Below are 19,432 nucleotides of genomic sequence, written 5' to 3'. Positions count from 1 at the left end.
TTCCCACCCCCCTCCTTCTTCCCACAGTTAAAGAAAAAAAAGAAATTGTTTATATATAAAGGTTGTAAGATACATTCCTTTGTACTAAGGAAACTTTCATTCATCTAAAAATTGGGTCAAAATTAGGGAATTTTTGGTTTGTTTTTTTTTGTTGTTTTTTTTTTTTTTTCAATTTTTTTTTTTTTTTCAATTTTTTTTTTTTTTTCAATTTTTTTTTTTTTTTCAATTTTTTTTTTTTTTTCAATTTTTTTTTTTTTTTCAATTTTTTTTTTTTTTATTATTAATATTTATTTACTTAGTTCAGTGATACAGACAGTCCAAAAAGCAGGTGAGCATCCTCATATTTATCTTTCTATTCATGGGATTCATGTTTCTTCACTTCAACATTTCTCCCACCAGGAAGCTTATATCGCCTGTCCAGATGGTAATTTCAGTCTAACAGCAGTTACCAACTCTTCTACACTTGGAAGTTCAGAAGAACATATGGTTTCTTGTTCCACTACATTTCTGAGATGTTACTTATACTAGACTCCTTCTGTGGTTAGTATCATCTTGGACATGTATTCTCCATCTCCTGGCAACCGTTGAACTTCAAAAGGAACCTGTAATTTCTCACTGAGACTGCATTTGAAACCAGCCACAAAACTCACATGGAACATTCACTCATTCAGAATGGTGGAAACCCATGATGAACAGTGTACCCCGCATAACTTGGTTGATCCATGATGCATGTGATTCGAGTCTGGCCATTGCAACTGCTGAGATCACAGAGTCTCTAGTTCATAGACACAGCGGCATGAGGTAACTCATTTTATTTTGCACAGGTTGCATATTTCCACAGGAAACATTCTCGCAAGGTTGTTTGGAAAAAAGACGACAGTTTGTGCTTGGGGTATTTGGTTTCCCAGCTCTATGCCATGGTTTCTTTACCTGGCAACCTTCTGTCGTTAAATGTGTGCATGTTGATAACTTCTTCTGTTTTCACAATAACAGGGGCCTGTGGCTTGTGTTTTAATCGACGCTGACACTTCAGAGACATCCTTAGCTCTTCTACCATGGCACTACAGAAGGACCTCTACAGAAGGAAATAGAGGAAGAAGAAGAAAAAAAACCACATCTGTAAGAAATATCTAGCCGCAATATCTAGAAGCAGGTTCACTCTATTGGAACAAGCTGGTCCTGGAAGTTTGCTTTGTGTCAGCCTGGACTCATAAAAAAAGTCCTGTCTTTTAAATATGCATCACATAATAACTAGAATGACTTATCCAGCTGAGATGGCTCAGTAACAAAATCACCTTGTCTACATTTCAAACAGATGTGCTGTTAACATGGATTAGCCTTAGAAGATAGCATCTGAATGTAACATCTCTATTAGTTATTCAGTAAAAACTCCTAGCCCATATTTTAAAGCAGTAATTTAAATTAATTTCTATATGATTTATATAGCTAATCCTCAACAAAACAAGAAGACTTAGTATAGGAAGCCTACCTAAATTAATGTTTTAATACTGTTAAAATGCAGACTCATTACCGAAAACTAATATGTGCCCTGTTATTTTTAATATCTTCTTCATCTGAACACTTCTTCCAATACTGACCACCATTTGTGGAATATGTATTTGCAAAAACTATTCAGTTTAATTGATCTTTATGAAGACCATATTATCAGAAAAATAGTTTGTAAACATTTTTTGATCAAAAGCTAAAGTCACAAAGCATTTTTTCCATTTTGCCATTAAAAAAAAAATAAAAAGACAAAAAAAAAATTGAAAAGAAAACAAATTAAAATCTTCTTTGTTGCCTCAGTCTGACTAAATTCTGAACTGCTAATAGTGCACTGAGCAATTAGCCTCTCCTCGGTGTGAGAGTTGGAGTATGGATGAAATATGAAAGTAAGGAAGATGAGTCTTTTTTGGGGGGTTTGTAAATTAACTAACTTTATCATATACTTTGACTTAAGTATTTTCCAGCTAATGGAGAAATCTATTAACTAAATAATACATCCCAGAGCCTGAGTTGTTATGACAAGCCTCTGACAATTACTTTTACCCAAAACAAACTTGAAGTGTAATCTGGCCTGTCACATTTTGTTTTCTCAATAACCAGTTTCCAGGCCAAGGAGATGACTGGGGCAGGAAGGGATGAAAAAGAACCCAACAATACAGAGCACCTAGAATTACTGTAAATAGCTCTTGTTCATTGTTTGATTTCATGTGATTAGTGGTAAATCATCTGTTAATACATAATTTTCTAATCTGTCTCCAAAATTAAGAACTCTGCTTTATTTGTAAAGTGTTACATCTAGATTATTCATACAAACCTGGACTTTGGCGATCAGATTCTGAAAATATTTAAGTACCCCAACCTACCTAGTACTTTAGGAACCTAAATTGAAAGTGTGTTTATCAACATTTGCATTCAGATTCCAACCTCCAGGGCTGAAGACACTCTGTTCTACACGGTAAATTTATAGGTTTGTCATATGGTAATAATCAGCAGAAATTCTGCTAAAAACATTGGTGCTTGGCTTAGTCCTGGATCCCATCAGAATTCACACCCAAATTCTCCATGTGTAAGGTCATCAGTCCATTAGGTAAGCTCTGAAAGGGCCTAACAAAACTAGTTCATTAAAAAAAAGTAGCAACTGCTAAAGGACACGTAGCAGACATTACAGCTTTCTTCTGTGGCCATTCATCAGATGGAGCATTAGACCTGAATGTGTGACACATGTTAGGGTGCCAATACAATAGTATCTTCTGCTGGAAGAGATTTAAGCTTCAATGTCTCAGCAAAGGGCTGTAACTTTCAGGCATTAGAAAATTTCAAGGTAAAAATTGCAGTTTCCACCTACTGATCCTGTTCCATTTTGCAGGAAAGTAGTTAACAGAGGCAGAGTGGGAGAGAGGGAGAACATGGGCTGTCCGGTACTTTAGTGATTAGAGCACACGGTAGCAGAGGAAAGGTTTCAGTAGTAGTTCCTGTTTCAGTGACAATTCCAATATTTTCATGTAAATTTCTATTTAGTGCAAGAGTTTAAACAGAAATTGTCTCAGTTATGGGTTTGAACTGAACCTAGACCTCCCAAATACTGAGCACATGTCCTTTTCCCTAATCCTTTGCATGAGTAAGAGAATAGGCAAGTGGGAAGGAAAGGATAATCTTAGTCTGGCTGTGATACTTTTCCTTTCAAATATCCCTTCCTCCTGCTGAGTTTGAAATAAAGCAATTACATCTACTCAATTTATGATAGAAGTGCTTTAGCCACCTACAACTACAAAAAGTTTAAGTTGTGAATCCAAAGGAGAGGAAGGTATATCTCTGTGGGGCAGAGTCAAGCACAAGTCCTTAAGAAGCCAAAGTTCAAGACATTTCTCATTTCTGACTGGCATTTCTCTCTGGAGTGACTTCTGCAATGGAGTCTCATTAGCAATGCCTTTTTAAAATATTCCAGTGCACTGGGTCAACATCCAAAAGAGTTTATGGCTTTCATAGTGTGAATGAGGTGGCTAAAATTTCTAATTGAATGGTCTGAGCTGTAATGTGTCAGATCAGTCAAGCATAACATATCTTTGCTTAGCATTACGTAGAAAGCAGGAAACTGCACCTCCTTCTTATCTGGCTGGATTTTGAAAGAATACATTCAATTCTCTCAGACTTTCTGTTTTAAGAAAGCACTGTTGCTTAACATCAGAACCACAGTTATGATTATGAATCTGAAATTAATCCCAAAATCTTTCAAAGGGACAAGAATTAATTTAACATTCCCTAATAGCTTACAGGCTAAATTGCAAATTGTTGGCAAATCTTGGCATTTTCACTACATGTGGAACCTAGCATATAACTTAGGAATTTCATGGGGAGTCCATTAAGATAGAAATGCTGCAACTCTCAGGTTACACCACCTTCAGCTATTATATAACTCTTACCTCTGGAATCAAAGCTCTAATGAACATCTGGAGGAACAAAGTCCTTCTAAATTTAAAAAAAGACACATTACTACTTAACACTTTCAAGATTGTGTCCCTTGTCTTTTTTTGCCAAGACATCTAATAAGAGTGCCAAGTGAATCCTATTCAAGATGCATCAATCCACTAAAACCTTTTCCAAAGATCTGCAAAAACTTATCAAAGGGTACAAAACTTTTAGGAAATATTAGTAGGAACAAGATTGCAATAAAGAGCCAAAAGGTAAGAAGATAAATGTACATGATGCAAATATTGTGAAATATCCTGAAAATGAGATCTCAAGAAACCTGGCAACACATTTTATTTCAGATATTTACACTTATCTGAAAACTCATTAAATGAGAAATTTTAGTAAGACTGACAGTCTAAAAAAGGAAGCTAACAAAATTTTGAGATAATAATTTTATCCAGAAAATTCTTCCATTCTGTGTTTTCAAGTTATTTTTTATAAATTAAGTTCAGTGGAACTATATCTGCAGATATTATGCTAAAAATATTATTTAATTAAGATTTTATGCATACTATGTATTTTAAAATATAAAATGTCTGAAAACAGTAAACAATATTATCTCCCAGATAGTACCAATTGATTAGTAACTGAGCACAGAATAAGAGAAATATGACTTTTTTCTTTTTCCCCCAAATTTCACTCTGTGAAATAGTCATAGATTTTAAAAAGATTAATTCAAAGCTATGTAAAAGTTCATGACCTGGATCCTTATTCTTTTATTGGTTCTATCTGAGAAATATAAGGAAGAGTTTTCCAAGATATTGCAAAATAAATTTAAAAAAATGTTTACAAAGGATTACTTTATGGTTGACCTTTTTTTAAATAATTCTTCTCTTGTCTCATTTTAATTTCAATCTGTATAGAATCCATTTTCTACACAGTTCTTTGTGTTCTTCCAGTATTAGAACACTTTTTTTTTTTTTTTTTGGAATAATAAGACATGAAAAAAAGAAACAGCTCTAGAATGCTTTTGTGTGTGTGTGTGACAGATGAAAGACATTTTCAGATATGATTTTAGAGACTATAATCAAATATCTTGATCCTGAATTCAATTGCCCATTCAGATGGTTAGGGAAAAACACTGAAATGTTTACAGAACTCACAGGCTATAGTTCAAAACTGTTGTTCATCATGAAATGGAGCATTTTTAGTATATACTACAACCCTCTCTGGTTAATTCAAAGAAAATAACCTTTTACCCCCAACTTACCTTCCACACTGCAGGAATGTTACAAGAACATCAGTTGTTATTGATTTTTCACCAACCCTTACAAAAATTTGTTTTCTTAAATGTTACCAGAAACTAAATGCTGCCTCCAAGTCACCTTAGATATAATCAAATAGTAGAAAAGTTAAAGGCAGGCATACAGTTCTCTAAACAAGAGTACAGTTAAGTGCAACCCTTTTGTTGTAGCAAATTGCTATAAAACACTCAGGAAAAAAAGCTGCAGTTCTAAGTGGGGCATTTGAGTACAAAAGAAAATTTTAGTTGGAACTGTAGCTCTTATCCTTTTAATGCAAAGCAATTTTGGAAAAGCTTGTCTCCTTAAGAAGATAAAAAATTAACTGATACTTCTTTCATTTTTTGCCACAGCTAACAGCTCACAAGTCATGTAGAATCAAAATGATAATTTTACAAAATGTTACCACCGTTGCAGCGTATTTTGACGTCTTGTGTATGTATGATTTTACTGTCTGAGAAAAAAACGTATTTTTGCATGTGTGTATTGATATGAAAGACAGACAATATTTATATTGCTTTCATTATATTCCTTCATAGGAATTTAGAAAGGTAATTAGAAATCACATTAGCATTTGTTAGACATAGAATTACGAGGCTCACCACAGATCTTGATTTTAACATCCTAAAGAGAGCAACAAGAAGACAGGACTGGCATGCCTGTACCACTCTTAGCATTCTGTTCTAAGTGGATAATATTAAATGCACTTTAAGAATAAATATCTCAAATCACTTGCTGTTTTATGTTGTTTACCTTCTTTGATGCAGTTGATATAAAGTTGACTATCAATATTCAGTAAAAAACCTGTAAGATTTACTCAGAAATTCATTACCTCCAGTCTTGTGTGTCAGATATTATTTGAAGCCTTCTTTAATTTCCTTAATGCAGTAACAGCAAAAATCCTGCATCATCTTGTTATGTTATGGGTCAGTGTTCTAGCAACTGGTACAATATATCAAACTGTTTTTCTTCTTCTTGAAGTTAACAGAGAATGAATGCACAGTCCTACCCTGACCCTCCTTTCTAATCAATTTCTGCTTCCATATGCAACTCCTCCAGGGATTTTGAATGCGTAAATGGAAAATCTGTCAATCTTAAACCCTCTAGACAGAAACGCGAATCCTAGCAAAAGGCTGACTTAGAATCATAAAGAAATGACAATTAATGGAATGAAAATAACCTCAGAAAAAGATAAATCATATTTCATTGTAGTTGAAGCATTACCATTTCAAAAGAAGTTAAAGTGTGTTTGTAATGATCAGATTTTTAGGTTACTTGGTTATGTACCTAATCTTAGATGTGATTGTTGATTGAAACTTGTACACATATATACGTACCTACATACATACCTAGATATACATCATACGGTTACGTTAAAAATATTTTGCCACAGGCTTTTCTGATGCAGTAGATTTTCAATCCATAGCAAGTACAACGCATAAATACAATGCAAACTAAATTCACATTAATTAGCTGAACAGACCACCAATATGTTCTCCATCTCAGACTTAGCAATCATTGCTCTTTTGGTAGAAGTTGAATTAGCAGCCATTTTAGGAAGTTACTTTCAAGCCAAAATGTAAAGGAAATTTAATCACCTACTCAAATAAAGACTTTGCTATTATGGAAGATTAAAATTTCAAGTCTGCAAAATAAGCTTTATTTCCCCCATAGTATCTGGTAAGTCAGGACTGGTAGAGTTGTTCCAGACAGCTTGGTGAAGAATATGGTGCTTCACCCTGTAACTGAATTGAATGTTGATTTTTGCAAGGAATTTTCTAGCTATTTTATGGAGAAGATCAACAAGAATCTGATGGGACTGACCCTTCCTGTAACAATGCAACACTGAAACAATCGTCCACAGGCTGAAGTGCTCACTGAGTTTTAAAGTTATGTGATGAACTTAGATGACATACAGGACCTCATTGCAGGCAACTTCTAGCAAATACTGTTGTGTCTCCCAGTGGGACAATAAGATTCCAATTTGCCTTAAATAAATTATCAATTGCTGTTCAAAAAACCAATTCAGCCACTCTCAAATTCTAAAATGTATTTCCTGACAAAACAAAATGCACTCTTCTAGATGACAGTGACTTCTGGTAAAGCAACTCTGAATCCATTTAAAGTCATCTGAAACAATTTAACCTGGTTTCCACTCTGAGTGCATCCTGTCAGCTACACTGTTCCTGTGGCTGATGGGGAACTTCTATCAGTGCAGAAAGCTTTTTCAAAGGTGGCTTTGTTTAGCTCTGCCAGCACCCTTTCTGGCTGTAGCACTGACCATGATGTTTTTCTGACTCACCTGTGGACCTAGGCTGGGGCAGATGGGATTGCACTTGTGTGGTTCCAATCTTTCCTCTCAAAGAAATCCCAGAGGATGGCATAGGGCAATTTCTCATCAGCCCCGAGGGCTCTCTCTCATGGAGGATTCCACAAGGTTTCATCCTGTCATCTCTCCTTTCAACATGTATATGAGGCCACTGAGGAGATAATGAAATAATTTGGGCTGTGGTGTCATCAACACGCAGATGATACACAGTCCTATTCTTTTGTCAGACCAGGATGGTGCAGTCATTTTGTGCTTCCAGTACCTGGCTGAAATATGCATATGATGACAGCTTAACCCCAGGGAGATAGCTGCTATGTTGGACAAGTAAAGGGAAGTACTCAAAAGTTACTAGCTACACTTATTATTCAGTTCCACCTCTTGTGGAAGAGGTTTACAATCTCAGATTTCTCTAGGTTTCTAAGTATTGGGTTTTCAAACTGGATCAGAGGTCATATTTCTCACTTGCATTGCAGTCAATAGCCATAATTTCTATAGGTGTGAAAACTGTCACACCAGTTCAGGTCTTCTTCCATAACTACAGTCTATTGTCCCTGGACAAGGGCTACAAATGATTGCCAGGTATTTAATAAGTGCTGATGGCAATTCATAGTACTTCAGCCACGTAGTTGCCACTGAACAAACAAATAACAGAATATACAGTACTGCTTATCTGATTTGGAATTATATCCAATGTCAAATTTTAATGGTTCTGTATGTTGTGATCACGGCCTTGTAGGGTATGGCTCTGCCTTTCAGCAGAGAAGACCCTGACTGCACTGAAAACAGGCACCAGAATCTTGCACTCAGCCACTGGATGTGAAAGTTCATTCACCTGTTAAATCATTTTTGAACCTAGATCTAAATTCAATCCCTGTTTGTCCAAGGAAGGTCAGGTTTGTTGATCTTCAGGTATTGTGAAAGGAAGAGATGTTGACATATAATTATTCCCTCAGATTCTGAATCCATTTGAATTGATATAGTGTATATAACACCATATTTTTTATTTTGAAAATAAATAGTCTATCTTACAGAGGCATATTATAAAATAAATATAACCTTTCTTAATTGAGTTAAAAATGTATCTAAACAGCTTTCAAAAAAAAAAAAAAAATCTTGAGCTAAAGTCCAGTGTAAATTATTCACTGTTAAAATTGATACTAGTTTTATAGTTCAGTGTCATAGTATAAATTTAATATAAAATTTGGCATGGCCTCAAATCATATTGAACAGAGAGAGACTGTTAGCATTAATTTAATGCCAATGGTTTCTACTGTTTTGGAAACACTATGATAGTCATACTGCACTACATAATATCAAAATGGTTAGCAACAGTTCCTTTATAATTATGTGGTTTCATCTGGCAGTCTAAGATATTTTCTCAGTCTAAAAGGCGGGTGGAAGTGCTTGTTTCTGCTTTGCTGGTTTATATAAAAGCTAATCTTAATCAGATTAACTAAAGTGTGTTTACCACCACACTTTGCTATATTACAGCTGATTAATTCAAAATTTAAAGATTAATATTTATATATTAAAATACTTGTATACAGGACATGTTACAGTAATATTCAGGAGAAGACAATGAAAAATTAATAGAAGACATGAATGTTTTACAATCAGACTTTTTTCCTTGTGAATATTTTTTTTTCAGATAAGCCGATAATTATATAATGTGAATATTTCTTCTTTTGATTTATGAAAGTGAATTATAATTGCTATAAAATAGATTTTTTCAATTATATAAATTTAAATTATTGTAAACCGTAAAATATACCATAACTCAGACCTGTAAATTAAGCTCTGATCATCAACTGAATATCAATGGAGCAAGAGTGAGCCTCATGAAATCATATTCCTACGTTTGTACTTGTGCAATGATCAGCTTTACATACATTTATAATCCTTTGTTCTTTGTTTCTTGGATGATACAAATAAGATACTAAAAATTCATCTGAAGCAAGGTTCACTACCAAATAGATATTAGTTGAACTGTAATCAAAAATCAAAATAGATATCTTGTTTTTAATGTTTTATTGTTTGCAAATTGTTTTTAAAATACCACAGTCAGTCAAATTGATTTTTCCATTTTTGCATTTTCATATCTTGTTGTTTTTTTTTTTCTGTGAAAGGTGTTTTTTGTTGTGGGTTTGATTTTTTTTTGGGAGGGTTTTGTTGTTTTTGTTTCCATTAGAAAATATTCTGCAATATGTACGTAGGTGGCTTCCAAGAGGGCATTTAATTATAATTACTAATACTTCAACTTCCAGTAATCTGTACACTTACAAACCAATTAGCCATACAAGCCTATACATCCACATAGAGTGCTCAAAAGAGTACAGGATGATAGAAGTTCCTAATTTTCCAACTGCTTATCTGCACAATTCAATGGGCTTAAGTTAAAAAAATATTTCCTTTTATGAGCTGTCACAGTTGCTGCTACTCTTCCCAACCCATACTCAAAATTCTGAGGTTACTCTATTACAAAATATGACATGAGATACAGACTACTTCACTGACTGTATATTGTATAAAAGTTACTTGACATATAAATCCCAAAGGCTTTACTTTGATTTACCAGGCATGTCCACATTCTTTTGTCTATTGTAGCCTGAGGAGCAGGCTTTTCAACTTTAGAATCTTTTGAACTTTCCTCCCTCTAGAAAGGAAAAAAAAAAAAAAAAAAATCACTAGGCCGGGATTTACTTCAGGGTTGTTCCAAAACTATTGTAAACTACTGTCCCAAATATCAAAGGCATTTGATATAAAACTGTTAGGCATATTCTGTGAACTGCAAAAACACATAACTGTATTTTTTGAGAAACTTATGAAAAATTCTTTAATGAAAACAAGTCTAGTAAAATTTTGAAAAAAAATCCAAACCATAACATATTCTGGTGAAATAAGAAGAGATCCCTAAAATCTTTTCATTTTTCATATGAAATTGTTGTAGTACTTTTGTACTACACTTTCATATGCACTTAGCTCACCTGAATTGTCCAAAGAAGCATTCTAAGACATAATGAATTAAAATTCTCCTGGTGTAAACAGATTCTAGAAGGACCTTGACAAATAACCTCATGTTAGACTTTACAGTAACTTCATGTAAACAAACGAAGAACAGTTAAAACATGTTTGAGAGTAGCACACTGATGACATGATGTTAATTGTATATGGTTAAGGCACAACAGCTTTTTCAGCCTAACAAACCCTTGGCCCTTCCTTGCCTCTTGGGCAGGGTGTGTCGTCACTATGTTAATAAAACTAGGTTTCAAGATAACTTGTCAAGCCAATACCAGCTTCTCCAAAGGAACCATTAGTTTCTACCACACAGCTGACACTTATAGTAGTATCTAATCATTGTGTGAAGACAATATCAAAATGGAAATAATCTCAGAGAAGGCTTTTTGGAAAAAAAAATAAAAAAAAAAATAAAGAGAATGGTTAATTCTCAGACTGAGAATCATCAATATATTATGATAAATATTAATGGTCTTCAAGACCAATGTTTTTTCTGGCCCTTATGGTAACAATATGAACAATACAGAACCAAATGTATGAAATGGACATAAACTCATGATACAGTGAAGCACATCAATTAAAAAAATAAAAAGGACATAGTGATTGTTTGTAATGCCTTCTGTTTCTAACATTACTCATTCACAGCCCTGTGAGTGCCTGCTAAATTCGGGGAGCAGGTCATTCACCAGCAAAAACAATTATAAAATACAAATGATTGAGCATTTGTTGTCAAGATTGGCTAGATAAAAAAGATCTGCTTGATAATGTGTTTCTAAGCAGATGACATAATTAGATGATTTTATCATAATGAGAAAGAATACAAGCCTTTAGCATTTTTTAGAAAGACTGCAATTTAAAAATAGGTGAGTGTTGCGACATAAATTCTATTAAAAAAGTAACAATTAAATTTCCCTCTGAGAAATTAGAAGGCACCATCTTGTGGTTCTTCTGCAGGAATGCAGTCAGGACAGCCTCCAGCCTGCCATCTCCTCCTACCCCTTCCCACCCTGTCAACTAGAATGTCAAAATTCTGCCATAGACAAATACAATGCTTATCATTCCCAACACCTCTTCTGAAAAATGTCAGTGAGATTAAGTACTAGGTAGGACTAGAGAGGTTATTTAACTTAAAATTCACTCCAGCTTATTACTTCACTCAAACATGTGCTCAAGATAAGCAGCAAATTCAGAGTCAACGTAGCAAAACCATACTTAATTTCCATTAAGATCAAATATTACCATAACCTAAAGTCTCTGCAGCTCAGTAAAGCCACATGAATTTTTGAGCCAGCTGAGATTAAAAACTTCTACTTCTGTTATCCTTAGATTATCAAAATCAAAGCACATTTAGTGAATGTCACAGAAGGTATTTGAAATTTTCATACGCCATTTATTTTGGGCAAGAGTTGAACAGTTAAATTTGTGCCGTCTTTGAAGACATAGTTAGTCTCATATACAGGTCACAGTTCAACATTCAGAATTTCTTGTTCAATAGAATCTGCTGCTGTAAGTAAAACACAGTTTTGTACATAACATTTATATTCACAGCTACTGATATGAGCTTTGTGTCTAGTCCTGCTAACTGCTCATTCATTGTACATTGTGGGATAAACTATCCAAACTGATCTTTCTCAACTCAGTTGTATAGTTGTATAGCTTTCTCAACTATAGTTGTATATCTCAAACATAGTTATATAGTTGTATTACTGACCATGGAAAGTTCAACTGCTTTTGTCTTCCTTGCAAAATGTATGTTAAAAGTAACCCGGTGTCACTGTAATTATTGGTCTTATTGCTTTTACAATAAATCATATATAGATAGCTATTTCAGAGAGGTTAATTTAACAGATGTTATGATTTGGTCATATCACTCCAGAAGTACTTTCTTGGTGTTATTGTTACAGTGTACTTTAGGATTTAATCTAGTATTTTGTATTATGGGATGTCTATCACCGTATTTCCCCTAATGAAACAAAAAATTAAGGTACACTGCCATGTATCTCAATTCACATTATTTGAAGTACTTAAAAGTTCAAAATTAATAAAATGTACATCTGCTGGTTTTTTTCATAAGCAGACCTAGTTCTGACTTTCTGACAGTTCAAGGAGTTTTGAAGGACTATAAATGATAGCAGAATTGAATCTATATATTGTTCTTTTTGCATCCATCAGATCTGGATCTTCTAGAAAACATTTAGTAAATTAGGACACTCATTTTTCAAACAAACTAGCCATTGTCAACAACAATTGGGGTGACACTGAAAATATTCTAGAAGCATATCTAGATGATACACTTCAAATCTGCATTGCCTCCCCCGCTAGAATTTCAACTGTATATTTTATGCATTAAAAAGCAGACACACGTGTTATTATTCCCATTTATATCCCAGGATACTCCATATATTTAGCAGCTTTTTCTCCTTTATTGTTACTATGACTTTGATCTTCCCTGTTTCCAAATCTTGAAAAGCATTATACAAATGCCAGAATGATTGTCTGATTTTAAAGGGATGAAACTACCAAAACCAGGTGTCTCTCTTCTCCCTGTGGGATAGCCAAGTCAGCATTACTGGCATGGTTTACCCATCACAGCAGAGGAGATGTAGAGATTGGGAGACAGATGACAGTACTGCTTATCTCCCTTTTGACTGCTGCTACTCCTGCTCCTACACAAAGGATCTGCTACATTTGGAGAGGATGCATATGGAAGATGTTCACTGAAGGTCTGTGGGTGCTGGAAGAAGAGTGGGTGAGTGGTTGCTGTGGTAGGCCACTTGTAGGGATGCTGGCATCATTTTCCTGTTAATTTAATTACATAAGTAAAGTTCTACTGAAAGTTTAATGGGCTGTTGACATAAGAGTATGCGGGTGTAGAGGGCATAGGAGGGGAGGCGAGGGCAGGGTTTGACAGCAAGGAGGAAAGAAAAGGGAGCTGACTATTTACACTGCTTCAGATTCACTCTTAACTTTTTAAAGTATCTCAGTATCCAGTGATGAGACCTTTCTGAGACAAATATTGTTAAGAGATCAGATACCTCCAGTCATTGTTATTTCTATCCAGCACGAACAAACACAAGTGGGAAAAACAAAACAAAAACAAACAAAAAAACATCAAACAAAATCATGGGGCTTAGAAGAACAAGTCCTTAATTAAGAAGTTTGTTTGCTTCCTCACACAGCTTCCAACATGCTGTTATTGTCACATAAGTTATTCATTCACACCCAGCAAAACACTGAACTCATGTTACATAATTTTTATCAAAACAGTCCTGTTTTTCTGAATGCTTGTTAAAAATCCAGAAAAGCTAAACCAAATTATAGTGATGCCCATATGAAATCCATACACACCTTACGAATGGGTAAAAATTATTGATACTTAACGTGTTACTTAAGTAACTGGTATCTTTTTCCTCACAAATCGATTTCAGAAACACAACATTCCAATAATACGGTAACAGAAAGGAACCAGCCTGTAGTATCATAAAGAAGAGGATTTGAATGGTCCTTTAACAATTTAATATCCAAATTAAATGTACCCATGTTCAAACTCTGTTTAGGACCTTGCAACCTCATACTGCCTTTGTGTGTATTGGAAAAAATAAATATTTAACAAAATATTTGTAACAGGACACTTGCATGCCAAGAGGTTGCCTCAAAACAAGTAAAAACAAATTGTAAATTTTCTGAGTAATAATTCAAGTTACAAAAACTCACCAGTAGCATCTGGAAAAAATATCAGTATAAATATAACTGTTGGATTTACTGCTGATTTTATTAAATTAAATTTCTAAATAGAAATTGTTATAGCTTATGAACTCCTCAAATGGAGAATAATAATAAAAACAAACAAACAAACTAGAAAAATCCAACAGTTTCTCTCATCTTTTAAAATTCAGAATTTGTCATATTAGTAAAATATAGTTTAGGTTTAAAGATGGGCACATATTATTGTGCAGAAATTATAATTCTAGCTAAGAATTTCACAAGATATTACTACTGTTACCAGCAGTATTACTGTTACAGTATTTTGGTTGTATAAGTTGCAAGTTCAGAACAAATCAATACTAGAAAATTGAGTCACTTTGAAATTACAGAATATCATATCTGTAGTAAACCCACCAAAAAACCATCTTGCTGATGTAACCTTTTCCAGATGCTGCCAGGACAATTTTGCAAGTATAAACTTCTGTAAAGTACATTTCTATAGAGAAGTTTTTAAATTTTGACTTTGAGCTACAGACAGTTTGTCTTTTGAAAACCAGAATTATCTGTAGAAGATTAATTTCCCATTACAGTTTCAGATTTCTTCTTCATCCATAAAATTAACTGCAGTGAACTTCCAGGAGTAAAAAGCTGTCTTTTTTCAGGCTTGAATAAGAGGAGAAATAGTCACTTGTCCTGAAATCTGGCTACAATTAAACACATTGAAGAAAAATTAAAAGTCGTAAATGTAGAACTTTGGGTACTTTGCTGTGATCCTTTGTTATAGTCAAGTATATAGTCAAGTACTGTAATATACAATAAACAATCATTACGCATCACCTACATTTTGCTACCAAATGCTTAAAGTACAATTTATATTGGCCATAAATATAAAAGAACAGAATTAAACAAAAAAAAAAAGAAAAAAAGCAAACAACAACAACAACAAAAAAAGACAATATTTACCTTTTCCAACTGGGCATTTTTTTTTGATTTGTACAAAAACTCCCCCACTGCCACAAAGACAGAAAGCACCAATCCTGCTGCCAACACGATGAAAATTCCTCCAATATTTTGAACTCCCAAAGCACTGGCCTCTTTGCTTTCCTCTTCTGGGCAGCCATTGCCTCGCCACCATTTCTCTTTCATCATGTGGAGCTTGCCCTCCTCTTGCAGCTGAAGGATTGCTATAGTGATTTTGTCTCTGTACGGAGAACCTAAAGAGACCACAGGGAAGATATATTGCATGGGGTACGTTTTAAGGAAAGTTAATTATTCCTGATAAGAATAAAATGTAGGATAATGTCATAGGAAATACTATATTGTCTACAACCATAACATTTATCAAAAAGCCGTTTAGATTTCATCATGGTTGTACTGATCACAAAATTGCAAACCCACATGTGCAAACACATATAAATATACACGCACAAAACTCAATCCAGCTGATGTTGCCTGTAAACCAGGCAACTAGATGCATCAAGTCTTATCATACTTATTTCTACGGGCTCAAAAAACCTTCATGCCCAACTATTATACCCAGCCAAATCGTAGCCATGTTTCAATTTCCATCAGGCTTTTAACAATGTTGCAGTTCCAACCCTGACAGATTCTGATCTGCTTTAGCAGAAGACTTTAGAGCCCTAATGGCTCAATGGTTGGACTTGATGATCTTGAAGGTCCCTTCCAACCTAAAGGATTCTATGACTCTATGATTCTAGATTTAGTCAAATATACATAAATCTACAGGCTGTTGTTTCATAGTTTGTTACCCTAAAGCTAATCCAGGTCTGATAAGTAATGAATGTTTTATATTGCTTCTTTATTAAAAGAAGCAGCAACAATTTATGCTTCAGGATCAAGCTACAAAAGTATTTGATAGATTGTCAGGGACTTCAAATACCTTCAAAGTATGCACTTATTAGCAGTACCAGGTAGCAATGCATTCAGAAAGATAAGGGTACATGTGTTTGGACAATAGGAATATAAATTTTAATGTTCCAATATATTTCTTTTTCATAATTCAGTATTTTAAAGTGACATGATAATTTTGTAGCTTTTGAAAATTTCAGTATTTCAAGGGGCAGTTCAAAGGGTAGTGTCATATATTTGTATGCTCTCTTTGTATGTTCATCTGCTCTCTTTTTCTCTATATAGTGCATAATGGCCTTTTAATGAGTACTTAAAAATCTACATTACTTAATGAATAATGTCAATGGAGAAATCTTCCCTTTTCTGAATGTTAGAGAGTAAATCACATCAGTTAGAAGTGCTTTCTATGTTAAGATTTCTGTAATGTTTAAGGAGTGAATTGAGCCATCATTTTTATTCTCCTCTTTCAAAAACAAGAACAAAATGGTCTTCATTAAATGGTTAAGAAATCCTAGGAAAAAAAAAAAGACAGTAGGTGAAAAAGCATGGCATCCTCTCTTCCATGTGAATGCAATGAATCCTTTTTTTTCTCCTTTCTGCCATTCCTTTTTTTTTTCTTTTTGTCATAATAATTCTACTTACTAGCTACAATTTTTAGAGTGTTTCCTTTAGCTGAGTAATAAATTTTTTTTTTTCATTAGCTTGATAACTTAAAAAAAATCTTCAGCATCAGGAGATACTGCCAATTTGACTATTTCAGGTACTGTAAACAACTGTGAAGAAGCTAAAGGAATTAATTGATAAGATATTTTATACTCTTTACACTCTTAGAAAACATCTTGGAAATTCTTTTAGAATTTCTTTTAATTTATTCTTTAGTTCTTCAGTTTCTTCTTACATATCTAGAGCTTATCATAAGAATAAAGCTAATAGCAAAGGGTTGCTGTGTCAGCATGCAAGTCAAACATAGAAAGGACCATTGATTACAAATGTTGTGGGCTTTTCCTCTATTCCAGAATCAAAGGTAGGAAAAGCTGGCCTCAAAGTATTTAAGCTGCAAGAACTTGTGTTTTTATCATCTATACATAGAAAATAACTATGTTCTGTAATAGGAGATAAATTGTGTTTACACAGGACTATGGGGGAAGCAGAAAGAAAGGAAACCAAACTCTTTTCTACTCTCTTGTTCATGCAGGTCCTAATTCTCACCATTTCAGACCATCCTGATTATGCTGAAATGCTGCAAAACCCTATACTTGACACATTTCTTCAGTTAGATGGAAAAAGGAAAGTGATTACTTCAGAAGAGTCTAGGGAAGTGTAAGTGCATCCTATAATCTTTTGGGGATATTCTCAGTGTTATGCTGCCTATAAATATTTAACAACAACTTAAATAATGTTAGATTCTGAGAAATAATCTTGGACCCAGTTTAAGCCATCTTCTGATCTGACAGGCTGCTTTCTAATTAAACTGATTTGCATTTCATTTCCATACTTTCTGTTGGTCTAAATATAGACAATACCAACTATTCTTCATGTATTATTTATATATTCTAGGGACCATATTTGTACACACACTTTTCTAGTCCATCTGAAGAACTTAAGAAAAAAAAACTTAACTGAGGAATTCACAGGCAGAAGCCATAAAGCATAGACTAACTCTATCTACAATTAGTTATGTTTACGAAGTTTGCATTAGAAGCATTTCTGTTCAACAAGTATTTGTATCATTTACTGTTCATTTGCAAAATTTTCTACAAATAGCTGTGAAGTGGACAGATTACAGGATGTTTTGCAATATTTGTATGTGTTATACCTTATTATCTTGTCTTAAAAATGGTAATCTCAGAAGTAAGGATCAATGTGGGATGACCAGCACTGAGTATTGCTGCTGTTAAATTAAGAATTTAAGATTTTTTACCCATGAAAAAAGCTCTCATTCAATGCCATAGTTCTATTTTATTTCTGAATTACTTAGAGTGTCCTAAATTCATTGATGCAGATTTTGAAACAAATAATGATTACACCTAATAATCTGATATTTGAAAAGCAGTCATTTTTAATGCTGTTTAAACTGATTCAAGAAGGTATTAAGAGAACAAAAGAAGCATAGCAGTTATATTATCTCCTAGGTTTTATTTGCTCCTAAACTTTTTTTTTTTTTTTTTGATATAACCTGGATTGCAAGTCCCAGAAATGGAAAATCTACCCAGAAGCATCTGAACTGGCTAAAAGTATTGTCTGATCTGTGGATGGCAAAGTTAGCATACAAAAAGAAGATAAAGTAAATACAGACTATAGACAAGACATCCAGATTACACTCTGTGTGTTAAAACTGTTTTCTTTGTAGAAATGAAAAATTTTAGCAGGTAAAAGACTTTTGACATTTACTGGTAACTTGTACTATCACTTGTATCACATGACTGAAAGATGAATCAAGCCCTTCCTTGAGTTGTTGCAAGAAGGTCTTGTCCTGCTCTTACATTTTTTAAATGTAAGAAGGATTTCACTTCAGAGAATTTACTGCTAAAAAAAAAAAAAAAAAAAGAAAATTTAGACTCTCAGATAATGTATATGAATGTATTTGCAAAATAAATACAGTATAAATAAGAATAAAATAATAAAGTAGAGGAGAGAAAAAGAGAGAGAATAAAATTTGGCCATGTGAAGAAATGTGAACTTCACATCTCAACCTTCAATAAAAAGACAAGCAGTTGGAAAAAGTCTTACCAGTTTGTGCATGGGGGGAAGACTAGGAAGGGAGAAACAGTGTTATTTAAAACTCCATCCCAAAATCTGGGAAAAAGATGAGTACATAATCTTTCACTGAGTCCAAAGGAAAAGAAATCCAGTGCAGAAATACCCAACTTTTTCTTTCCCCTCTTTTCATGTTTCTTTCTGCTTTCATTGCTTTATCAGCTATTGAGCTATTCCCACGACAAACCTGGACTGGAGGGCCTACAGAACATAATCTGAACATTATTTGTTGATCTCACTCTAGCTTCTGTTTGCAGGAACGAATATTTCTGCCATAAGAATTTTAGGACCTTCTGTTATAGTGCCTTTCTATGATCAACAAGCTCAATAAGAGATGCAATAATTTCTATTGGCAGTTATCTGCTTATGAAAATGTAAAATAAAGATGAAAATTTGCATAAAATTCTAATGTTTGAAGCATATGTACAAAACTAAGGTAGCAAAGTCTCAGGAATACTGCAGAAGTTATACATAGTCAAGTTTTCCGCCCCGAAGTCTCAATATATAAAGATTTATGCACATAATGATATGTTTAATCATA

At 33.9% G+C, this 19,432-nt stretch overlaps 1 protein-coding gene across 1 annotated transcript; it reads right to left on the bottom strand.

The window, feature by feature from the left end:
• Positions 1–533: 533 nt before the first annotated feature.
• Positions 534–15,479, bottom strand: LOC103775518 (glutamate receptor ionotropic, kainate 2; the record flags this gene model as incomplete). The annotated part of the gene is made up of 2 exons (XM_008943013.1): positions 534–1,075; positions 15,229–15,479. Coding segments are annotated over 2 exons (416 nt in total), but the record flags the coding sequence as incomplete, so codon positions are not given.
• Between the last annotated feature and the right edge of the window lie 3,953 nt (positions 15,480–19,432).

Source organism: Merops nubicus, unplaced genomic scaffold (genome assembly GCF_000691845.1).
Source record: "Merops nubicus isolate BGI_N331 unplaced genomic scaffold, ASM69184v1 scaffold9490, whole genome shotgun sequence".
NCBI classification, from domain to species: domain Eukaryota; kingdom Metazoa; phylum Chordata; class Aves; order Coraciiformes; family Meropidae; genus Merops; species Merops nubicus.
The sequence above is the reverse complement of the archived record's forward strand: the minus strand, read 5'-3'. Positions and strand labels throughout refer to the sequence as shown.